The sequence below is a fragment of the Protopterus annectens genome, chromosome 13.part0 (genome assembly GCF_019279795.1).
Source record: "Protopterus annectens isolate FY-2018-M chromosome 13.part0, PAN1.0, whole genome shotgun sequence".
Lineage (NCBI taxonomy): Eukaryota > Metazoa > Chordata > Ceratodontiformes > Protopteridae > Protopterus > Protopterus annectens.
Genome location: NC_056747.1, coordinates 189,273,710 through 189,299,852, shown reverse-complemented (window position 1 = coordinate 189,299,852; position 26,143 = coordinate 189,273,710). Strand labels below are relative to the sequence as shown.

The window sequence follows — 26,143 nt, the reverse complement described above, 5'->3', positions numbered from 1 at the left end:
GTTCACACCAGCTGTTTGAAGAGTTTTTGAAATCGATTTTCCATTTCAGCACCCCACCCCCTGTCAAGAATTCATCATGTTAACATTCACATTAGATTTGTTATTGTATCTGCCCTTTGAATGGATTGGTTTGGTAAACAGCCTGAGATGCGCCAGAAATCTGAACAACTTAAGTTTACCCTTATAGTTCAGTGTGTTTAGTGTGTTTCCTTGCCAGTAATGTCAAGTTTGAGCAGAGGTGAAAAACTGGGAAATTATTTCGGTATAACCTTGGTACAGAGTTACCATGCTTAGGCCAAAGAGGAGAGTGACTCTCTTTTTTGAAGGTTCTTCATAGAAGGGGTGCAGGACAGCAGTACTTAAGATGATCAGCTGATAAATAAGGGCTTGTGTGTACTTTAACAAGTGTTTAATCTTTTTCATTTCTGATAAGTGAGTCATTTAAACTGCTTGTTAAAGGTATAAAGACAGTGGACTAGGTTTAGTAAAGTAAGTCTGATGCATACTCATTCTCTTGAATTTAAACATGTGACCCTCTGAAAGCACTTTAAAATGTAAAATTTGTATTACAGTAACACTGCCATAAAGTGTTATGCTAACTTCAATTTCATTTTTGTTTTACATCAGCAAAGTTCAGTCCAGCTGCCTAGAGGTCCCCTACCCAGTAACAGAGGAGTGTTACATACGTTCAGTCCGCCTCCCAAACTGCAGAATGCAGCCGCACTTGTAACCAGGCCAGGTAAGCATTTCGAGAGACCTCTGAACAAAGGAAACATCATCACACCTACCACCTGGAAGAAGCAGACCCCCATCGGTTCAGGTAGATTTAATCATCACATTTTAACTCTTTTTGTCAATTTACCTTCATCGGCATCCTTCTTTCTCACCATCACATTTCTTCTGGTTGAATCTGGGACTTTTCTTTCCTACTTTTGGGATTTTTCTGTGTGGGGTAATGGTTTAATGTCTTTTTGCTTTGGTGATGATTACTAACTGTGGATGCTTCCGTATTTCCTTGCCACTTCAGAATCTTTGGGGTAGGTAATATTTCAGTATCATTGTCCTCAGGGTGGATTGTCATTATTTACAGTCTTCTGGATCAACATTTATTTTTCGTGAGCAGAACTGTGATAAAACCCAAAGTGTTGTGACTGATTACAGATGTGCATGCAAGGTGTTTTGAGCCACTCTTTGCTTAGAATAGTGCTACAATCTTTAGTCCTCCTGCAATCAACAAGAGATCTTAATTATATGGATCAATACTGCAGTATAAATCATTATTCGTGGGACTTGGTGAAAGGTAGGCATCGACCCTTAGCTTAGTGACTTCTAGAGCTTTTGTCCATCTTTTGAGCACTGCCTGGGTCATAAAATTTGGTTAGTGTGCTACATACATACGTGCAAATGTTTCAGGCATGGGCAGTTAATGCCCTTCTAGCCTGTCAGTATACCAACAGTCATTCCTGTAATAAATGTGCAAGTTCTTAAAAATATCTAGCCTAGTGTTTGCTTTAATATAATTTGGTAGTCTGTGCCATGCATCCAATAATGTCTCTCAGAAGCAAGTAGACAACCAGGAATGAGAGCGGTACTGATTCTTTTCTACTTCTTGATAACCCCAAACATTCCCAGCAGTAGTGGTCTCTAAATGCACTGTTTACCTGAATTAAATTTCTTGAATATCTATATGAAATGCTATACAAGTTCAGATGTTTTTGTCTTTCTTAATTTAAATTTTCGCATCTATGGATTCCGTTGCATTCAGTGTTTAGTAGCAGAGCAACAGAAGCTGGTGCTCTAATCAAGTGATGTGCATGATTAAGGTTGTAGTCGTGGGACATACAGGAGCAGTTGTGATGCTTTTGTAGGTGGAGGCTTGTTGTTTTGTCCTTCTTTCCAAGAGATTTTCAAAAAATTGGAGGAAAGAGGGAAAACTTTAGGGTCAGTGAAATAACTTTTTATCCACCATTTGCACTGTGTAACTCAGCGTGTAAACAAAGTTACACTAACAAGCACTTGCCATTTTTAATGAAGTGAACAGAAGTGCACTGTTTCAGGCATAAATGACTTACAGGAGAGAAGTACAAAACAAAAAGCCTGGACAGGTAGCAAGTGTAAAGGTAGGCAATAAGGTATAGTAGAGGGGGAAAGTCACCTCTTCTACAGAAAGAATGTGGCCACCCCAGAGCCTTTTCCCTTCCTTCCTTCTCTCTCCTCTTCTGACCTCCTAAATAATTATGTTTTTGCACTTCAGCGTGAACTGATCAAGTCTGACTACCAACAGTTAAAAGATTATTTTAGGGTGGCAGGTTGGCATAATGGTTAAGGTGCTTACCTTGCAGACACAAGGTGCATGGTTTTATTCTCACATGGGGTAATTGGCTAGTCTTAAAATGGCCCACAATGGCAGTTAGCCTAGTACTAATCTGTGAACCTATTTCTGTAGGCAACACACAGGAGTAAAAGGCTGTTCCTGCTTTTTATGATGATACCTCCAGTTCCTCCGAATAACCCCAACAGACGCAGCCATCCTAGATCAACTTCTCTGTCTTGTGGATAAGTAGTGAAAGTTCCTCAAGAGGAGCATGGAAAAGGGTTTTATTTCCAGGGTCTTCCTGGTATCAAGGCCCATAAAGACCAGTTCTCATTTCTCAGGACTAAACAAGTTTTTGAGAGTAATGAATTTCAGAATGCTAAACCTCAACTCATTTATTGCTATTGCTGATTCCAAATGCAGTACTAGTTATATAAGACCTCAGACACAAGTCTCCACATACACACCCACAAAGTTCAGACAGTTGCTCAGGTTCAAGTTGGTACAAGACTTTTTGCAATTTACTTGCCTGTCTTTTTACTTTTCTAAGGCTCCCTTGTTGTTTATGAAGTGCTAGATTTCAGTTTTTGCTTTCTTTCGGACACAGTGGATACTTGTATGTTTTTGCCTGGATGACTGCGTCATCCAGTCGTCATCTGCAAAGGACTTTTCAGGATTCTTTGAAGTAGTATATGGACTGGTTAAGATTTGAGATTTTTCCTAAGTTTGCCAATTTTCCATATGGCTTCATAGAAGTTGGAGATTTTCCGGAGGGCTGTTTTAGACATATACAAGGATCTTGTAGTTGAAAACTTGTTTTGGCCACAGAAATTGCACATCAGCCAAAAACATCCTGTAGGCATTGGGGGGTCATATGTCTTCCCATTCTTGATGGTTCCAGTAGCATAGGTATACATGAAGATTCAGTGTTACCACAGAATTCTGTAACAACATCGAGACCAAGCTCTGCATTAGAGTATTAGATGATTCCAATGATCCTGTCTGTCAGGAAGGAATTGTCTTGGTGGACCCAGCAAATGAAATTCAGTCAAGAGCCTACATATATTCCAGTAAGGATGCAGTCCCTAACTGTGGATGCTTCAGGCTTTCTGATGTGAGGTTACAGATTTAACACAGTTAAAGGAAAATGGAGCAAGTCATTGAGATACAGGGACATCATCCTGAAGGAGAACATGGACTGATCTTTGGCTATAAAAACGTTTAGGTCAGTGTTTGCAGCCATATACGCAAGAGTTGTCATAAGCTAATATAATGATGATGTGGTACATACAGTCAAGGAGGTGGTCTCAACAGTTGTGCAGGTTGGCTGTGATGACATGAGAAGCAGCTTGTCTCTGGGACTACATCTCTGGACCTCTTATCCCAGTGTCTCAAAACATGGTGGTAAATAGGTTAAGCAGGACCAAGTTCAACTGGCATGAAAAGATTGATACCAAATGCTTCCATTAGCTAAGACAGACTTGGGGTCTTTCAGTGGTATTCCTCTTCCACTTTTGCTACTGGTGCCAGTGTAAAACAGCAGGAGAGGTGAATGCTTTTCACTTTTCTCTGAGAGGACTTTAGGTCATAGTCAACAGGGCCAAAGTCCTCCTGATAGCCACTTTATAGGCACATGGTAGCCATGGTTTTCACAGCTATTTCAAATGGCTAAGGAGGGTCTTCTGCCACTTCAGCAGTGTATTTTAATTACCCAGGAATGGAGGGCTGTGGTGCACCCCCAGCCTCAGGTTGGCATTCGGTCCTGTAAGTATACTTTTCAAAGCACCTAGTACTAAAACGTTTTATTTATCCATGTGATTTGAGATTTTAAGTATGATTATACTTCATGGAAGAATTTTTTGACAAAAGCTATTGTCCTTTGCTACCTGATTGATGCCTAATAAAGGGGGTTTATCCTGTGTCTTGTCTCAACATGTGCTTTTCAGCTGTTGTACGTCTCCATATACATTCCTACACACCACAGTAAAGCAGTTTTTCAAAAGAATGTTTCATTTAATCTCTTGAAAACTAGTACCTCCCATAGGACCTTAATTTTGCAATCAAAAAGTTAACCCTGACCGCTTTTGAACCAAGATTATAGGTAGCTCACTTTTTTATTAAGAAAACCTTACTATTGTAGCTAGTACTATAGCTTAGAGGGTAAGCCCTGATTTAAAGCCAAGGCAACACAGGTTTAATTAGCAGCTCTGGGCATGGGAGTCTCTAGCTGGGATGATTATCATTTGGGTGTTCTAGTGTATGATCTGTGGTGGAAATTGGATGATGATACAACTTATCCGCATTGCATACCCAACACTCGGATGTAATTAGCAACGGGGGAGGGCTTGGTGGCCTGAAGTGGTGGGGGGAGGGGAAGAGAGATAACCTAAAGCTGATGGCATGAACTCTTAGGATGCCTTTAAGTTCTGTGCTGGCCTCTGTCCAGATGAGAGAAAAGTCTGGGGACGAGAAGGAAGGGGCAGGTACTCTTCATTTTTTCTTCTCTTTTAGGATTTGGGAAGAGGTGCAGGTGACCGTTCACCTGGTTCATGCTTATTAAGAGGTAGAAAGGAAGAGAAGCACTAGTCAGTACTAGACATATTGGACTAGGGTCCCTTATATGTGCCACTTGAGCCCAGCACAGGTTCCTATGTCACAAGCATCATTATCTCAGAGTCTTTACAGATGATCAGGGCATAGTTTCCTCAGCCAGGACTCAGTAATTGTTATTTTTGGCTAAACAAAAGAAAAACAACTTCAAAGTGGAGCAAGCTGCTGCTTGTTTTTAGCCATGCATCATGCTGACACCCTTAGCTAATGGAGGAGCTTAACTCATGAGGATATCCACAAAAATTCTGATGGTAGGGTGAACATCCACATATGGCCAACTCCCATGGGGTAATCTATCTTATTATAGCACTGATCTCTTACACTCAAGCATCCACTGTTATGATGAGCTCTTTTTTAAAAATGCCTTCTGTTAGTGTTGTGTTCAGCTTTATTTTAAAACTTTGTGGAGTAGTAGAGCATGACAGTTTCTTACGTTATGATTTTAAAGTCTTTTGAGTGGTGTTGGTTTTATTTCAGTTCAGCAAAAGCTGTTTCATTGGGCAGGAAAGGACTTGTACTTCTAATTTTACAGAAAGCCATTTTCTTGTTGAAGGTCTGTGCTCTTCTTGGAGGTTTTTATGGATAATTCACTTTTTTGCATAATTCCACTTTCAGTGTAATGACTACATTGTCATGCCTGTTCATCATTAGAACACTGCTGCAGTAATGCTGACATACACTATCCTTGGAAGGATATGTACTATATGTCTGACCAGCCTTCAGAAGCTTAGATGCCTTTCATTTGCCCTGTAAGTCTGACCTATGACCTCTGCACAAGACTACATATTGGTGTTCAAGGGCAAATGGGCTTCTTTCAGTGTCTTGCTGCCAGTCTGTGAAGGAGGACTTTGAGTTGCGGTTTGTCAGCTGTATCAACTGATATTCATTGTGCTTGACTGTTGCAGTAGCAATGTTTGGAATGTAATACACTGGAAGCCCTTTGTTGGCCCGAATTCCAGGAATTTTCTTCCCGTCCCCTAAAGCCGATCAGATGCCATCAGTCTCATGAAGACACCAGTGGATAAAGGGTCAGCAGTGAGCACCATTTCTTCATTTCTTTCTTGCCATCTGAGTCTTAGACATCCTTCATCCAGTACATCTTTTGGTCCTAAGCTAGGTGTTGAGCATCTAAAGCTGTGTACCCTGTTTGGGAGCTTCCTGTTCTTTATTGTTTGTATTGCATTTCATTAGATGTTTGTTGACTGATTTGTATGTAGAGTGTGGAAAATAGATCTCTCTCATCGAGACTTCCACTAGTTATTTTGTCTGGGCCCAGACCACAAACAAGTCCAGCTGGATCCCATTGTTTACCTTTTAATTCTAGAACTATAAAATATAGGGCAGAGTCCCTCTAGAAATATTTGGATAAGGAAAAGGAGCATTTGTGGCTTCTGCACTCTGTGGCATCCAGTCCTGCTGCTGATCTCCCTCGTAAGAGGAAAAAGCATCCAAAGGTGTTTAGGGAGTGGGACAGTAGTGTATGTCCTTCTATTCCTATGTTGCAGTATTCTAATTGTGGGATTTCCTGCCCTCAGGCAACTCGTATGTCGGCTCCTGTACAAAAGCTTCATCTTGGCTGTTGCAGCATGCGTGGGACGTCAGACGCAAGGCCATAAACCAGGGGCCTTAAATATGACATCTGCATGCAGAATCCTCGGAACTTTTCAGCCACAGACGCCCTACACATCGTATGATTGCTCCTTCACAGACGTCATATCAATAAAGCTAAGTAACCCGTTGGGTTTCTGTTTTTCGTGTTTTGCCAGTTGTTATTGCTTAGGCTTGATCGTTGCAGCCTTTAGCTGATGTCGGGTAAAAAGGGAAAGTGCCAATGCGGGTGCCAGATATCCCATAAAGATGCCCGTGATGTGTGTGTTTTTTTGCTTAGGCTGGGAACACAGTCATTCCTCCTGCTCAATTTGTCAGTCATTTGTGCCGAAGACCTTACGCAGCCATCTGGCTGCTTTAAACCTCTACCTAGAAAACCAGCGCCTTAAACGGTTAGCCCTTAGAATTGATTCTGCATCGGCGGTCACACCCGAACCTCTGTGCAAGAAGGCCAAGATTCCTAGGTCTTCATCTTCTACCGCTCTGCTTCCCGATGCACTGCCGATCTAGGAGTTGAGGTGCACTCGGAGGATCTGTCGACTTCAACGATGTCCCTTGAGGAAGCCCGTTGTACAGCCGACGACCAACACGTCCTCTGTGCCTTAGCCAGACACCAACAACTGTCGATGTCAAGGGGGAACCTGTTTCTTTGGTACCTCTGACAGGGGTCCAGACTTCGGAAATGTTTACTTCAAACCCTGACACCAGGCCGGTTCCTACTTCCACCCCAGCAAAAAAACAAGCGTACCTCTCCTCTACAGAAGCCATACCAGATTGGCAGGCCTTCACTTCCTCTCTCAAGCAGGCCTTTTGGCCCTTAGGCCTTCAGCCTCCACTACTCTGCCTTTACTGATCCCTAGGCCTGCATCGGCCTCTTCCCTCCTATCCATGACCTGTCAAGTTAGGGAGGAAGAGTATGATTCTTCTTTTTCTTCCTCAGAGGACTCTTTCATGTACATCCCAGATTGCTTCTTTCCAGGAGTGTTCTCCTGATGAGGAATCTGTGGAAGGGGATTCTCCACCTGAGGAGATTACATTTGGTGAGACCATCACCAAGATGAAAGATTACTTCAAATGGGATACTTCCCAAATGACTGATACACAAAAGAGGTACTGAGCTGCTTCAAATGAAATCACCCTCTCCTTCGGCTGTCCCTCCAGTTCTACCTGCTTACTTGGATGCCTTTAATTCAGCTTCTAAGGCCCCACACTCCCAGCCTCCAGCCCCTAAGTGTTCTGACTGCTTCTATGAAGTGCCAGAGGAGCAACAATTCCTAGTTAAACCACCCTTGGTAGACCCAGCTGTAATTGCCACCGCTCCTGATGAACAGTCTAGACTGCTGCCTTCCGCCTTCCTCCTACCCACAGATAAAGATAGCAAATATATGGATAGGATGGGAAAGAAGGTATACACATCCTCCGTTTTGGTTTTCAGAGCCATAAATTATCAGACCCACATGACTAAGTATACTCTAGACTAAGTGTCTCAAGCCTCCTTCATGCTGGGTTCCAGTCCTGACAGCTCCATTAAGACTGACATTACTTCCAAACTGTCCTTGGTTCAGCAGGTAGCCAGGCAGTCATCATATGCAGCTACGATGCTTCAGAAGCATCTGCCCGTTCTGCAGCATCTGCCTCTGCCCTCAGGAGGTACTCCTGGCTGAAACTACAAAATCTACCAGAAGACTTCAAGTCCAAGGTCTTGGACGCCCCCCTGGATCATGATTTCCTTTTTGGTAAACAATCTGCAGACCTTTTCAAGAATCAGCAGGAAAAAAGTAAAGAATTACAGGACATCAAACGTCTGCTGGTGTCCCCCCCTTCCCAAGTGTTATAGGAACTACCCTGCTAAAACCACCTTTGTAAGGCGTAATCCTCTTCAGACAGCTGCTTACTCTTCCAGATCTAGAAGAGGGGCAAGAAGACCTACCACATCCAGGCCTACTGCACCTGCTCCTCAGCCCAGACAATCCTTTCAGGACAGAGGAGGTCCCAATAATGCGTGACTGCCTTGCCCACCTACCACTTTCTGCACGCCTTCCCCCACTGTCTCCCCCTCTGGCAATCCATCACCACAGACCAATGGGTCCTATCCATTATCCAAAAAGGTTACTTCTTATCCTGGAAAGAAAAAACACCCAGGAAAGGTATTCCATTTCCCCCCAAAAAAACAGGTTCATCTCCTGCCATAAGTTTTGTCAAACCTGCTAAAGCTAGGCACCATAAGAACCTGTCCCCTCAGGACAGGAAAGAAAGGGATTCTACTCCCGACTCTTCCTAGTCCCCAAAAAAGATGGGCCCTGGAGACCCATCTTAGACCTTTCCTTTCTAAATCTACACCTTCAGGTACCCTCCTTCAAAATACTATCACTCCCCACTCTGCTCCCTCTCATTCCAGCCAAGGCCTTTGTGGCCACCCTGGACCTAAAAGCACCCTACCTGCACATACCCATCGGGGCTTCCCACAGACAGTTCCTGCATTTCTCTGGACCTTTCTCTCATTTCCAATTTACTGCTTTGCCCTTTGGTTTATCCACTGCCCCCCCCCCCTGAGTCTTTACAAAGTGCGTAGCCCCAGCCATTGCCTTCTGCAGAACTCAGGGAATCCAGATTTACCCATATCTGGATGACATCCTAATCCTGTCAGAGCCCAGAGATACCCTCTCAAGGCATCGGCACTTCACCATGTCCCTTCTGCAAAATCTAGGGTTCACCATCAACCTCCCAACGTCCTCATTGAACCCAAGACTGGACAAGATTTTCCTAGGCTGCAGAATCAGAACAGACAAAATGAAGGTCTTTTTCCCATAGGACAAGATTCTCTCCCTGATTTCCCACTTCCAGGAAACCCGACACTCCCAGGTGATGGCAAGGCAATTTCTTCATCTCCTGGGCATAATGGCAGCAACCATCCCCATGCTACTTCTGGCCAGAATGTACTTGCGCAAGCTACAGTGGTACCTCAGAAACATTTGGTCGCAGCACCTATATCACTTAGAAAAGGTTATTCCCCTCCTTCCCTGTCTAAAGACAGAAATCAGCTGGTGGATCCAGCAAGTCCAACTAAACCTGGGACTCACACTCCAACCCCCCACCCCAACCCAAACAATGCATACAGATGCCTCAGATTCAGGTTGGGGGGGGGGGTGACACTGACGTCCTACAGAGTTCAAGAAAAGTGGAACCCTTCTCTACAGGCCAAACACATCAGTATCAGGGAAATGACAGCAGTCTTCCTAGCTCTAAAGATGTTTATTCCCTTTCTTTTGTACCAGGAGTGCTCCTGATAGTGACTGACAATGCCACTGATGTTCTTCGTGTTTCACTGTTGCAGTCATCACATTTAGGTTATCTGCTTGCAGTAGCCCTCAGTCGGTCTGATTAACAAAGTCTTGGGTCCTACGTCAGTTGCTGTCTCATCTTCCATGACGTCAGGTAGTCAGGGGGTATAAAGCATGTAGCCGATGCCGTTACATCAGTCTTTCTTGCCGTGCAGTGCCCGAAGCAAAAAAGCAGTTCGCAAGTGCCGGTCGACCGACTCCAGAAATTTTCATTTTCGAGTTTCAGAACGGAAGTCTTCAACTAAGTTAAGTACCCCGTTAGGGAAACTTTTTCTTGCTCTAAACTGATGTCAGTAAAAGTCAATAATTGTATTTCTTGTGGAAAGCAAATACCTCATAAAGATTTTCATTCTTACTGCATTCCTTGCCTAGGCCCTGACCAGGACGTACCTCGCTGTCGGTTTTGTGCCTTATTTAAACAGCAAACTATTCGTCGTAGGTTTATTTAAGCTTCTAAATATTTTGGTACTCGGTTCAACTATCCACCTAAGCCACCCGACTGCTGACATTCCGAAAAAATAGAAAGATAAAGACCGCATAGGTCCAAAGCTGCCGACGACGCTTCTCCTAAGCTAGTCGGCAGTACTCAGTAAGGCACTTTTGCAGCCCCTGATACCCTCTAATTCAGATTCGCAGGCTTCTACTGAGATCCATTCGGAGATTGGTATGTTGCGAGATGCTTCAACTGTGGAACCTGCGGATGTCTCTACCTCGGATGGGTCCGGAGCCGGTGTGCAGGCACCAGCTTCTGAGGGTGTATTCAGGCCTACTGACTTGCATATTAAACAGACGTCATCTTCTTTTTCAAAGCCTAAAACTCGATCCATGCCTGAAAAACAGACGCCCAGACCGCATGGTCATAAAATTATAAGAATGGCTGAAGACCATATTGGGAAGCCAACCTTCCCCCTCTAAGAGACCTAGGACTGAGTTTTCTTCTGATTCTTCTGATCAGGATTCTGAAGATGTTCATCGTGTTTCACTGTTGCAGTCATCACTGTAGGGTTCTCCCCTGCCGGCAGGCAGTCCTCGATCGGCCAGAATCCCAAAGTCTGGGTCCGGCGTTGGCTGCTCAGCCATGCTCCCTGACGTCAGTGCGCCAGGAGTACAAAACTGGCAGCCGACGCCATGTTCTCCAGTCTTTCTTGCCGTGCGGTGAAAGCAGTTCTCAAGTGCCGGTCGGCTGACTCCTGACAATTTTTTCTTACGCACTTCAGTCCGAAGACTTTCTTCTCCTTTTCAAAGCTAAGTACCCCGTTGGGGAAACTTTTTTCTTGCTCCAGTCTGATGTCAGAAAAAGTTGATAATTGTATTTCATGTGGGAAGCAAATACCTCATAAGGATTTTCATTCTTACTGTATTCCTTGCTTAGGCCCTGACCACAACGTAGCTAGTTGTCGGTTTTGTGCTAGATTTAATCAATGTACGATTAAACGAAGGTACCATTTTGCATATCATTACTTCGGTAGGCTATTTAATTACAAAATGTCGTCGGACACGCTTCTGACTACCGGAGTTCACAAACGACGCAAGGATAAAGACAGGCCTCCGAGGTCCAAAACAGATGATGTTGAACAAGCAGAGCCAGCTTCAGGTTCGGCCGTCGTCAGGCTGCTGTAATCATCTTGAATATTTCGGTGTCCAGCATCCATTCGTGTGGGTCTGACAGGTTCCTGCTCAGACTGTCTGCCAGGATGTTTTGTTTCCCTGGTAGATACTGAGCTTGTAGGTCCATTTTGCAAGCTAGAGCTGTGTTCCATAGATTCATGGCTAGTCTGCAAAGGGGGTAGGAGTGTGAACCCCCTTGCTTGTTTATGTACCACATAACTGTGGTGTTGTCTGTCCGTATCAGTAGTTGTCCTGGTTGTAGAAGATTCCTGAAGGCCAATAGAGTGCTCTGAACAGCTAACATTTCCTTTAAATTGATATGCAGGTGCTTCTGAGCCTTTGTCCAAAGGCCCTGCAGACATGTGCCCTGCAAATGGGCTCCCCAAGCGTAATCTGAGGCGCCCGTGGTTAGCATCTGGCTGGCTGGAGGCAGACTGAAGGCTTTCCCTTTGTTTTGAATACATGCCTTGGACCACCAAAGGAATTCTTTTTGAAGACAGGGCAGGACAGTGATCTGTGTGTCTAAACTGTGGCAATGCTGGGACCATACACTTTAGGTACCACTATTTTCCTCGTATGTAGTCTTGCATATGGTATGAGAAGGATGCAGGAGGCCATGTAACCCAAAGCCTGCAGGAATTTCCTTGCAGATAGCTGAGTTAGTGACGCCAAGGTTTTGAAAGTTGAAGCCAGCTGTAATTGTTTTTCGGATGTCAGAAATGCCATCTGGGTTGTTGTGTTTAGAAGAGCACCCAGAAAAGTTATCTGTTGTGAGGGTGTCAAATTTGACCTTTTTATGTTCACAGTGAATCCCAGGAACTTGAGAAGATTCTGAACATAGATCTTTTTGCATCCCACCTCAACCATCAACTACAGATTTTTTGCACAAGGACATTCCACGAACTATCATGGAAAGTGGATGCACTATCTTTCAGTTGGAGAAACCTCTCGGGGTATGCCTTCCCACCTCTACCTCTTCTTCCACGGGTGTTATTAAAGATCAAGCAGGACAAGCCCAAGATGATAATTTTACTGGCCCCAAATTGGCCTTGACAGTTTTGGTATCCAACACTGAAAAGCTTTTCTCAGGAGCCCCCTTGGGTTTTACCTCAAACTCCGAACCTTCTGTCCCAATACCAGGGTCAGGTTCTGCACTCCCATGTCAAAACTCTCAGCCTGGCTGCCTGGCTAATCCAGGGTCTAGGATTCATTCTCTCCTACCCAAACAGGTTATGGATGTCATTTTAGAAGCCAGACGTCCTAGCACTAGAAAATCTTATGCAGGAAAATGGAAAAGATTTTGCACCTGGATGCTGGCTCAGGATTCGGATCCTCTTATTCCTAATATTCCTCTGATTTTACTTTATCTGACAGACCTATTACATAAGGTTCTCTTCCATAAAGATACATGCCTCTGCTATCTCTGCTCATTATAATACAGACCCTACAATCTTTTCCCATCAGCTCATGAGACAGTTTCTCAGAGGAGCTAAGAATTTAAGGCCCCCTAGATCTCCACCCATTCCTGCCTGGGATCTCAACTATGTCCTGGAAAAACTCACCTTACCTCCTTTTGAGCCTGCTGCCACATCTGACATCAAGTTTTTATCATGGAAGACAGCCATCCTGTTAGCTCTGACCTCTGCCAGGAGAGTTTCGGAGTTGCAAGCTCTCATGTGGCTGTGGAACCTTACATTATTTTTCACCAAGACAAGGTGTCTTTAAGGACTAATCCTACTTTCATGCCTAAGGTGGTTTCCAAAGTGGCTTTAAATCAAACTATTCACCTGCCAACTTTTTTCTCCAGTCCTCAAAATAAGGGGGAAAGGATCTTGCATTCCTTGGATGTACACAGACAACTATGTTTTTACCTGGACAGAACCAAGGACATCAGGAAATCAGAGCAATTGTTTGTTTCTTATGCTTTCAATTCCCACGGCAAAGCCATTTCAAAACAGACCATTTCTAAATGGATTGCTCATGGAATCAGATTTTGTTATTCACACCATGGAAAGCAGATCCCAGGGAGTATAAGGACTCACTCTACCAGGGCTGCTGCCACTTCAGCTGCCTTCCTCAGGGGAGTTCCTACCCAAAGACATTTTGGAAGCTGCAACTTGGAGTTCAGTGCATACTTTTTCTAAGCACTACAATCTACCTCTCTACTCAGTCTAGGGCAGGCTTTGCTTCTGCTGTTTTGCAGGGCCTTTTAGCCGCCCCCTCTACTTTATGACCACCTCCCTTTTATTCTGCTTTGGGATTCAACCCTACAGTGATGACTGCAACAGTGAAACACGATGAACATAGTACAGTTGTGTACACTTACCATAAATGTAGATGTTCGAGTGTCTTCACTGTTGCAGTCTGGGTTACTCTCCCTCCTGTCCCCTCTTATTTTTTCTTTTGTGTGATTCCCTTCTTCACCCTTCTGAGTTGTATTTGCACAAGGGTATGAGGTTATTCTCATTTTGGATCACCTGACATCTGGGGCAAGAAAAACTGGAGAACATGGCGCTGGCTGCCAGTTTTGTACTCCTGGCACACTGACGTCAGGGAGCATGGCTGAGCAGCCGGCGCCGGACCCAGACTTTGGGATTCTGGCCGACCGCCTGCCGGCAGGGGAGAACCCTACAGTGATGACTGCAACAGTGAAGACACTTGAACATCTACATTTATGGTAAGTGTACACAACTGTACTTTTGTTTCCTCTGATGACCTGGATTTACCTTTATCTACCTATGCGGATTCTGATGCAGAGGACTGTATTCCCTCTGCTTCCCCTACAGAGGATTTCTCTTTTGGTGAAACCTTGCATGCTCTTAGAGAGCATTTTTGCTGGGAAGGCCAGGATTAATCTGATTCTAAAAGGGGGCCTAGGGATTTCCTACTCCTGCCCCAACACAGGCCGTTGGCTATCCCCCCTGTACTGGACATAGTTGATGATGCCTTTTCGGAATCTAGCTTGGCCCCTGACACTCTACCTCCTGCTCCCAGAAAGTCTGATAGATATTACTGGGTTCCTGACTCTCAAGTTCCTTTTTAAAAATCCTACTGCTGATCTGGAGACCATTTCACAGGGACCCAAGGGCATTACGGCTACTGCTGCCAAAAATCCTAACCCCTCTGTTAGAGATTCCAGGGCGCTGGATAGATGGGGTAAGAAGGTATACACTTCTGCAACCTTAGCCATTAGGGCCTTAATCTGCCAGTTTCATATATTAAAGTATCAGCAGCATATTATTGGATTGCTTAAACAGAAAATTATGTTGATTCCTGACTGTGCTGAAAATAAAGATTTACAGGATTTAATGCATTCTGCTGAACAAGTTGGAAAACATACTTTGCAATGTGGTTTTATTCCTTAGAGGCATCTTGCAGGGCTTTTGTCACTGGGTCTGTACTTAGAAGGCATGATTGGCTTAAGGAGCAATCTTTGCCAGATTATGTTAAAGCTAAATTGCTGGATGCTCCCTTAAACCAAGACTGCCTGTTTGGCAACAAAGCAGTAGTAGTACTTAAAAAGATGGAGGAAAAAGCTAAATCTATGCAAATTGTTAAAGATTTCCTGCAAGTACAGCCTCCCAGATTTAGTAGGCATTGGCCCTCTAAAAATTGGTCCTTTCCTGCCTCTTCCATGCCTTCTCAGTCCAAACCCAGAATCAGCAGAACACCCAGGCTTCAGTCCCACGGTACTCACAGGGCTAAGCAGTGGGGGGCTCCCACTTCCAAAGCAGGGAGTGGTAAGACTCCCCCCTATGATAAACTGTCTCAATGACTTAACTTTAAATCTTCCAAGCCCTGCAGAACTGGCTGTTCCATTAGGGGGAAAGATTGCCCGGCAAGCAAAAAATTGGGAACTCATTACCCATGACAAATCGGTTTTAAATGTTTCCCAAGGATACATATTCCACTTTCACTCCTTACCAACCCCAAACGGTTGGCCAGACCTACCCCCAAATCAGTGGGCAGAGGCTCATAAGAAAATTTCTCACTCTCTCAAGCATCAGGGCTATTCAACCTGTTCCAGAAGAGGAAAAAGGGACAAGGTTTCTACTCAAGACTTTTTCTGGTGCCCAAAAAAGAAAACTCCTGGTGTCCTATACTGGACCTCTCCATCCTAAACTCCTTTTTGGTGATCCCAAAATTCAAGATGCTAAGTCTCCACTAGCTGCTTCCTATGCTAGGGAAGGATGCCTGGTTGGCAACACTGGACTTAAGGAAGCCGACCTGCACATCCCAACAAGGGAATCTTTCAGAAGATACCAATGCTTCAAAGCAGGCTACATGCACTGTCAGTTCTCTGCACTGCCCTTTGGCTTATCTACTGTGCCCAGGGTATTCACAAAGTGCCTATCTCCAGTCATTGCATTTTGCAGGCAAATAAATATCCAAATATATCCATACCTGGACGATTGTCTAATTCAGGCAGAAAGCCAGGACATACTATTGAATCATCTGACGTTTGTACAGAAATTGCTAACTTCTCTGGAGTACACCATAAACGAAAAGAAATCACATCTTGTACCCTGCCAACACATTGTATTCCTGGGAGCAAGCTTGGACACAGCTTCCCAGATGGCTTTTCTTGCGCCAGAAAAACAAGTTCATTTAACAGCCTACTTCAGACTACTGGCCACAAAGACCCAGCTATCTGCAAGGAAAATACTGCAAGCCCTAGGGTTCATGGCCTCCTGCATTCTTCTAATTCCATATGCAAGACTGCATATGAGCAAACTACAGTGGTATGTAAAAAAGCCTATGGCGTCAACATTCTCAGGATCTAGAAGCAATGATTATTATCATTCCTTGTCTACAGATAGAGTTCCTTTGGTGGGCAGATGCCTGTCACCAAAACAAGGGACTGCCATTCACTCTACCCCCTGCCGCCCAAACCCTAACAACAGAGTCATCAGACTATGCATGGGGGGCTTACTGGGCAGGGAAGTGCATTCAGGGCAAATGAAAGCCAAGGCAAATGCACCTGCATATCAATGAAAAAGAAATGTTAGCTGTACAGAATGCTCTGACATCCTTCAAGGACCGCATCCTTCCAGGACAATTAATGGTAAAGACGGATAAACGCCACTGTTATGTGGTACATAAACAAGCAGGGGGGAACTCATTCATACCCTCTCTGCAGACTAGCCATGGCTCTGTGGAACACAGCCTTGAGCTACCAAGTGCACCTACAGGCTCAAGTCCTGCCAGGAAAGCTAAACACACTGGCAGACGACCTAAGCAGGAACTTCATGGACCCACACAAGTGTAAACTGGAACCAAAGATATTCAGCATGTTGAGAAACAAATGGGGAAGTCCAGATATAGACCTGTTTGCCTCCCTCCAGAACTACCAATTGGAAAAGTTCTGCACAAGGACTCCCCACAAACAAGCTTGGAAAGTGGATGCCCTGTCTTTCCCCCTCTCCAAGGTACTACTAAAGATCAAACAGGACAAACCAAGGACGATTCTCATTGCACCAGACTGGCCACGCCAACACTGTTGCCCCCTTCTGTGCAGTGTGTCACTGCTGGAACCATGGCACCTACCTCAGTCACCTGCCCTGCTGTCCAGGGCTGCATCTACCCCAGCAGGAGGGCCAGATTCTGCATCCACAGCTTCAAACCCTGAACTGAACCTGGCAGCCTGGCTAATTACCTAATCTCTCTGTTACCATCCCTCAGTAAGCAAGTGTTTGTCATTCTGGAGGCAAGAAGGCCTAGTATTAGAAAATCCTATGCTGAAAAATGGAAAAGATTATGTTCCTGGAACCAAAGTCAGGGGATGGACACTGCAATGCCCAATTTACCTCAGATTCTTCAATACTTAACTGAGATGCTGCACAAGGGCCTTTCCTTTTCCTCCACCAAAGATCATGCCTCAGCCATTTCAGCGCATTACAACACAGGCCCACCCCTCTTTTCTCATCCACTGCTGAAACAGTTCCTCAGAGGGGCCAAAAACTTAAGACCACCCAGGAGAGCCCCTACTCCAGCCTGGGACCTTAACTTTGTATTGGAAAAACTCACTCTACCTCCTTTTGAGCCAGCTGCAAATGCAGAGTTGAAATTCCTCTCTTGGTAAACAGTCTTCCTTTTAGCAATCACTTCAGCAAGAAGGGTGTCTGAATTACAGGCCCTCATGGCAGTGGAGCCTTTCATCATTTTTCATGTAGACAGGGTGTCCCTCAGGACCAATCCCTCCTTCATGCCCAAGGTGGTATCCAGTGTGGCCCTTAATCAGTTCATTCATTTGCCAACTTTCTTTTCTAATCCACAGAACAAGGGGGAGTGAATTCTGCACTCCTTAGATGTGCACAGACAACTTCGATTTTATTTGGACAGGACTAAACCTTTCAGGAAATCTGAACAGCAGCTGTTTGCGTTTGCTGCAGGGGCAGAGGGGAAGGCCATTTCAAAGCAAACCATTTCTAAATGGATAGGCCACTGCATTCATTTCTGCTATAAGCACTATGGAAAACCTACCCCACAGGGGATTAGACCACATTCAACCAGGGCTGCATCTACCTCTGCAGCCTTTCTCAGAGGTGTCCCTACCAGGGACATCCTAGAAGCTACCTGGTGTTCCATACATACCTTCACCAAAAATTACCATTTGCCAATTTTCTCTTAATCCATAGCTGGCTTTGCCACTGCAGTCTTACAGGGCCTTATAGCTGGTCCTAATGCTATCTAATTACCTCCTCCCATCCTTAGTTTTGGGAATCTACCCAAATGTGATGACTGCAACAGTGAAACACAGAGAACATAGTACAGTTGTGTACACTTAACGTAAATGTAGATGTTTGAGTGTATTCACTGTTGCAGTCCTGGTTACCCTCCCTCCAGCCACCTGACTTCTGTTGGCTATACCTCTATTCTTGCTTACTATGTTTAAAGCTTTTTGGTGTATTTGCTTTTTTTGTTGGAGGTGTAACCTTATGTATATATAATTGCTTCCCATTATGGGGGCACCTGACATCTGGGGCAAAAAAACTGATGTAGTGGCTTCAGCTGCATGCTTTATATCCTTGAGTACCTGACGTCATGGAAGCTGAGACAAAAACCGACGCAGGACCCAAGACTTTGTTAATCAGGCCGACTGAGGGCTATTGCAAGCAGATAACCCAAATGTGATGACTGCAACAGTGAATGCACTTGAACATCTACATTTATGGTAAGTGTACACAACTGTACTTTATGTGGTACCTCAACAAACAGGGAGGAACAAAGGCCTATCAGCTGTGCAGACTGACCTTGATGATATGGGACTTAGCCTCTCACCACAACTTGGTCCTGCAGACGACCTACATCCCCTTGCAGGACAACAAGCAAGCAGATCTCCTAAGCAGGACCTTCTCCCCACAGCACAAATGGATAGGGGGGGTCTTCCTACACATAGTCCACCAGTGGGGTACTCCACAGATAGGCCTGTTTGCCTTCTCCCAGAACAGGCAGCTGCAGACCTTCTGCTTAAAGACCTACTCCCCTCTAGCATGGAGAGTGGTTGCCTTCAACATCTCTTGGGAAGGGAAGTTTCTTTATGCATCCCCCACCCCTTCCCATTGATTCAGAAAGTCCTGAAAATCCAGAAGGACAAACCAAAAATCTTGTTAGTGACTCCCTACTGGCTAAGGCATCACTTGTTCCCTCTTCTTCACAACCTAGCCAAGGGCAGTCCCTACAAGTTACCCTACAAGTTGGACCTACTGACACGAGACAAAGGAACTCTTCACCACCCACACTTGCAGTTGTTATCCCTGACTCTGTGGGTGATGATCTTTTGATTCCCTTCAGACATCACTATTTAGAGGACGTGCATTCATCCTGAGGGAGGCAAGGAAACCTACCACCAGAAAATCGTACCTAGCTAAGTGGGAAAGATTTACAGAGTGGTGTCTGAACAAGGGAAGGGACCCTTACTCTACTGATGCCCCCTTGTTCTCTCATGTATGTCAAGTTGATTAAAAGTGCACTTTCTTACTCTTCAGTGAAAGTACACCTTTCTTTTATATCAGCATGCTTGCCCCTTGATCCCCCCCTGCTAGCTAGGCTCAACGTAAAGCATTTCCTTAAAGGGGTCTTGCACATGAGACCACCAAAGAAACCTATCCCTCCGCCACGGGACCTTAAATACATCCTGGAAAAACTAACCCAGCACCCTTTTGAACTGGCTGGGTCTTCCCTACAGATGTGTACATGGAAGACTGTACTTCTGATGGCTATCACTTCAGGCAGAAGGGTGTCAGAGTTGCAGGCCTTAAACACCACCTTCCAAAAAGACAGAGTCACCCTGCCAACTAATCCGTCCTTTATGCTTAAGGTGGTCAATGACTTGTCTCTAAACCAGTCTATCCATCTACCCACTTTCTTTCCCTCCCCCACTAATGAAGGAGAGAGGAAACTGCACTCATTGGATGTGCACAGGCAACTAAGATTCTACCTGGACAAAACCATTAGGAAATCTAAGCATCTCTTTGTCTCCTTTCACCCCAGAGCCCTGGGCAAGGCAGTCTCCAAAACAAACCATGAAAACTATTTGTGTCCATTACTCCCACTATGAAAAAAAAAACACAGTGGAAGTAAAGGCCATTTCACTAGGGTTGTGGCCACCTCCCAAGGCCTTCATGAAAGGTCTGGACACGGCATCCATTATGGAAGCAGCCACATAGTCCACTTTCACCAAACATTACAAACTTGACCAAGTCTCCAGAGCTTGAACAGGATTCGCCAGGGCAATCCTACAGGGTTTTGTAGAGTCGTCTTCAGCATCCACCACCTTCTCATCCTCTTCAGCTGTGGTTCTCTCCCACAACTAGAATACTGCAACATAGGAGTATAAGGACATAGAATAGTTGTGTAAAATCTTACCATAACCATAAATGTCCTCTTCCATTTTGCAGTATTCCTTCCTTTGTACCCACCATTACCCCCAATTCATTCTCCTTTAGTCCCGGCTAATACCTGGACCTATCTATGCTACTGTAGGACACCAAGGTCACACACCTGAAAACCACTGGCATTCCTCCTGCTGGGCCTTCTCCTCTACCTGCTGTCCTTCAAGTTCTGAAGATTGTGCATGCAGATGTCACATTTAAGGCCCCTGGTTTATGGCCTTGCATCTGATGTCCCATGCACGCTGCAACAGACAAGCTGAAGCTTTGGTCTAGGAGCCGACGTACGTGTCGCGTGAGGGCAGGAAATCCCACAACTAGAATACTGCAACATGGAAGAGAAAGACATCTATATTTATGGTAAGATATTGCACAGCTATTCTTTCCTTCATCAGATAGTTTGCCTAGGTTTAGTATTGTCAAAGAAATGCACCTTCACAGCCCCTCTGACATGGTGTATGACCAAATGCCTCTATTGAGAACCTTTCAGAGGCCGCCATGTCATCTGCCTCATCGATGGCCACTTAAGCCAGGTTAGAGTGTCTGATGGGCCCAGAGCTGCAAGGCAGGAGCTGGCATCTGACTCCCATTTGAAACTGTTAGAGGAGGAGGATGGAATTCCCCACAGCAACAGAGGGACAGTCTCAGACTGGATGCAGGCTTGTGGCTGCTGTAGGCTTGGTACAGTCTAAGCCTCTTGGGTCATGGACACCCTCCTAGGTCTAACCCCAGTACCTTTTTAAGTTAGCTGAGCATCTCATGGATTTCATTAGATAGAGGCTGCTGAGCCCTGGCATGACCCTGCCCCAGGAACTTCTCATGCCAAAAAAGAGATGTTTCATCTCTGAAATGCCCTTATTCCTACTTCTCAAATGAGGATGAGCTGGCATATGTAGACCAACTTTCAACTGGGTCATGTGCCAGCAGTTGATAGGATGGACACCCTTGCCTTAGCTTTTTTCTTTTGGACAGACTACACAATATAAGAGAGATTTTCAGTTAAGAAGCCCAGGTATCTACCCTCAAGCCAAGAAGAGGGTCAGAGAGATTCTCACCTAGCTTTTCCTACAGTCCTAGTGGTAGTGGATGATATAATTCAGGACACATTCCTGCAGCCTGACTCCTAGGTCCCTGCCCAGGACACTGAACATATTTGCTTAGTCCTAGATTCTCCCAAACATTTTAGAAATCCAGTGGTGGATCCTGAGGTAATCTCTTCAGTGTCAACGGAAGCCAAGAAGCAGAGCTTCTGAGTCATTTGCCCTCTGACAAGGATGTTAGAACCTATGACAGATTTGGGGAAAAGGTTTACCTCTGATATCCCAGTCATGAGAGGTTTGAATTGCCACTTTCACTTGGTTAAATTCCAGGAATCCCTCCTGGACCAGATGAAACAGAAAATGGTGGGAGACATACCTCTCAACTGTACAGATTTTCACATAATGTCCATATTTTTGTCTTTTATTTTTGGTCGGTTTCTCATAAAATTGTGGTTTTCTGGAAAATTGTTGGTAAATCATTGAGGGCTGAACTCGGAAAATGGCAGACATTTGAGTTTTAGAATTTATATCCTTCAGAAAATTAATGCTAATGCAAAATGTGGTATTCTATCAACTTTCTCAGTTTGTAGGAGCAATATTTAAAAAGTGTCCCTATTTTTGGGCCTTTGTCCCCCATTGTTTATGGCTTTGGTGCAGTTTTTTGTTCTGAGGTTGAGAGGTGTGATGAGGCATACAGGACAAGGCTGTCCAAAAAGAGTCTATATAATTTTGCAGCACCAGTTCCCAGGTTGCTAATCACTCTGCTTACCCTGTATAGTTAATGCTCTTGAGCAATGAAGTAAGACAGTTGCCTCAAGGTCAGTAATCCAGTGATATACTTGACTTAGAGAGCTGTCTTACCTCAGCTGTGTCAAAGATGAAATCTTAGATGCCCCCTGGGCATGGATTTCCTCTTTGGACCCAAGGCTTAGTGTTTTCAAAAGACTGGATAAATCTGAACTGCCACAAGATTTTTCTGTAGGTCCTTATTCCAAGGTTCAGCAAAAATTACCCTACCAAGTCTTGGTCCTTTCCTGCCTCCCAATCAAAAACTAAGAGCAGAGTGACCAGTAAGGAATAGACAGTGAACGTTGCAAGCAGACCCCAGAACCAGGCCTACAGGTAGAAACCATGACTCAGTCACCTCCCAGTCTTCCTCTCTTAAAACCCCATCCCAACAAAGCCAGGGGGCAGACAATCCCTCTGCCTAACCCAATGGCAAACCGTCACCTAGGACAGAGGTGGGTCCTAGATAACCTCAGAACCGGATACAGAATACATTTTGCTTCCCTTCCAGGGTTTTCAGGCATTTCTGCTATCCCAAAAGGGCAGGTGAAAGAGGCATAGACTCTCATATAAAGGATCTCCTGGCATAAGAATCTATAGAACCAGTAAAATATTAAAAAAAAAAAAAAGGATTTATAGATCCAGTCTCCTCAAACAATTTAAGAACAGGGTTTTGCTACATGCTTTTTCTGGTACCAAGAAAGGAAGGAAACTGGAGGCCCATCTTAGACATCCCAAAAGTTAAATTCCTGGTGGTTCCCAAGTTCACAATGTCACCTCTAAAAAAAACTTGTTCTTCAGCAGTCATTGTTACCTTGGATTTCAAGGTTTCTTATCACCACATTCCCATGGCAAAAGAACACAAGAAATACCTTTGCTTCAGGGCTTATGGGAGTCATTACCAGTTTGGCTTGTCTACTCCTTCCAGAGTCTTCACAAAATGTCTGGCTGTAGTAATATCCTTTTGCAGGACCAAGGCCTCATGCAGGCAAGCATGATGGGGAAAAACTCATTTCTAAACGACCATGAAATGTTTAACAGATTTAAGGTTCTCACTCAATTACAAGAAGTTGGGCCTTTTACCCTCCAACAGTATAGTCTTACTTGGGGCTTAGTTGGGTACTTGAATATTATTGCAACCAGATTTCTAACCTGGTATAATTCATAATGTTATCGCTGCTTTAAAACATTTTCTGTCAATTAAATTTGCTAACAGTGAAATCGGCATGCAATTTCTGTCCAGTATAGTGTTGTATAGCTTTACTTAAGGAAAAACTAAGTAATTTGTCCCTGTATTTCTGGGGATGAATACACTCACTTACATCGTATTATCACAACCAGGTTGTGAGCAAGTCACTCTTGATATATTTATATGCCATGCTCGTGGCGACATAAGGATTTCACGTTATTTTGTCAATTTATAAGTGTATAAGTATTTAAAATGTAGCTGGATTTTTAGGCTGGTGTCCTCCCTTTATTTTAGGATTTCTCCAGATTTGTTGTACTACCATGTTGACAGGTACATCTGTCAGCGTTACTTAATTTCAAAAGCTTTCCTTCAGTTATGGCAGAAATTTAATGTAAAAGGTATAACTGCTATGCTAATGTCCATTTTTATTTTGTTAGATGTACCGAGCATATTAGTGCAGTCAGAAATTAAACTGGGTCTTGTACATAACTGCTGCTTCTCTTCCTACTTGAACCGAGTGCTCCACTGTACATAATTGCCACTTATGTCTCACTGCAGTTGCACCTATGCATACCTGTCAACTGTCCAGATTTTTGCACATTGTCCAGCTTTTTGCCACATATTTTTGAGCTGGTCCTCATAACGTGTGACTTTCTAGCAAATCAGTGGAATGTTCTGAGAATTTAAGTCACTAACTAATGATATACATTTGACATAAACGCGATATGTGTAGCAGCAGCCATGTTCATTTTAGATGTTCTTCATCTCACATTGCTGCAGTCCTTACACTTGGGTAGTCCGCTGTCCTCGGTCGGCCCGAATATCAAAGTATTAGGCTGACGTCGGTCAAGGCGCTTAAGACTGACATCAGGACGTCAGGGTACAAATGCGCATGACCGACGTCATATCCCCAGTCTTTTGCCGCATGGTCGATGCAGAAGCAGCGTTGCAAGTGCCGTTCGGCGTTCTGAAATTTTCGAATTCGGAGTTTCAGACCGAGTCAAAGTTGGCTAAGTACCCGTTGGGAATATTTTAGTTTTTCTTGCCTCAGTGGTTTACGGATGTCAGAAAAAGTGAATAACTGTATTTCTTGTGGGAAGCAGATACGCATAGAGATTATCATACTTTGTGTATTCCTTGTTTGGGGCCTGAGCACGACGTTGTTGGGTGTCGCTTTTGTGCTAGGTTTAATAAGTGCACTATTAAGCGGAGGTTAGATTGTGCCAGGTTGGTCTTCGGGAAGCGGTGCAATTACAATATGCCGTCGGATGCTCCGACGCCCGCTTCTTCGAAGAAGCGCAAAGACAAAGCAGCTAAACCCAGGCAAGAAGAGTCGTCCGTACCGGACGCCGGTTCCTTGGAGGCGTCAGTGGAACCGGTGGTTCCACCGGAGGCTTCTCTGGAGTCCCAGGGGGAGACTTTGATATTGCAGGATGTGGCCTCTCAGGAGGCAGGTCAGGCTGAAGGGGCTTCTCAGGTTACTGTACTCCCCTCCCTTCCTAGGGTGGTTCGGTCCTCTCCTTCTGTTTCCAAGGCTTTTCCCAGAGGCAGGCCAGGTTTAGCTTCTGTTGGTGTCACTCCTAGTTCTTCAGGATCTGTGCCCAAGAAGCACATGCTCAAAATGGCAGAAGATTTAATTTCTTTGATTAGAGGTTCTTTGCCCCCTCCTGATAAGAGGCCTAGGGTGGAACCAGAGTTGGGGAGTTTTGAGCAGGTTTCGGATGTTTCAGAGTCTTCGGCTGAAGACTTGCAGGAGTATTCTCCTTATTCTGATTCTGATGTGGATGATTCTACTCCTTCTGCTTCTCCTCCAGAGGATTTTTCTTTTTCAGAGACTCTTCATTCTATGAGGGAACATTTTAAGTGGGAAGGTCAGGACTTCTCTGATTCCAGGAAAAGGCTTAGGGAATTTTTGCTTTTACCCCAGCATAGGCCTTTGGCTATTCCTCCTGTTCTGGATGTTGTGGAAGATGTGTTTGCAGAGGCTTCACTTAATCCTGATTCTTTGCCTCCTGCTCCTGTTAAACCGGACAGGTATTACAGGGTGCCTGAAGCTCATAAATATCTGTATAAGAGTCCTAGGGCAGACCCAGAAACAGTTAGTCAGGGACCTAAGGGTGTCAAGGCCTCTGTGGTAAAAATTCCGGTTCCTCCAGATAAAGAGGCCCGAGCTTTGGATAGATGGGGAAAGAAAGTCTATACTTCTTCCACCTTAGCTATGAGGGCTTTGAATTGCCAGTTTCACATGTTGAAATATCAAAACTATCTTCTTTCTCAATTGAAGTCTAAGGTAGATGCTCTGGCGGAAGGCATTGAGTGTAAAGAATTACAAGATTTGGTACATGTTTCTGAACAGGTGGGTAAGCATTCTTTACAATGTGGATTTGATGCTGTACAGGCCTCGTCTAGGGTGGCTGCCACTGGGTCAGTTCTTCGTAGGCACGCCTGGCTGAGGGATCAGAACTTATCTGACCATGTTAAGACAAGGATTTTAGATGCTCCTTTACAGTCTGATGTATTGTTTGGTTCACCTGTGGAGGCAGTTTTAAAGAAAATGGAAGACAAGGCTAAGTCTATGCAGACTGTTAAAGATTTTTTTCAAGTTCAGCCTCCAAGTTTAGTAGGAATTGGCCTGCTAAGGGGTGGGCGTACCCTTCGTATGATTCACAGTCTAGGGAAGATCTAGGCGTGGTAGGGTAGAGCTCGGGGCTCTTTCAGACCTAGAACAGGGAGTTCACCTGCACAGTCTTGGTGAG

The 26,143-nt window shown here is 44.6% G+C and overlaps 1 protein-coding gene across 1 annotated transcript in view; it reads left to right on the top strand.

Annotated features, from left to right (window-relative positions):
- The window catches only part of GATAD2A (GATA zinc finger domain containing 2A), a 1,922,743-nt gene that overhangs the window by 1,783,160 nt on the left and 113,440 nt on the right, over positions 1–26,143 (top strand). Inside the window, exon 11 of the mRNA XM_044054781.1 lies at positions 628–820. Coding sequence (XP_043910716.1) covers positions 628–820 — 193 coding nt within the window. The remainder of the gene's footprint in view (positions 1–627; positions 821–26,143) is intronic.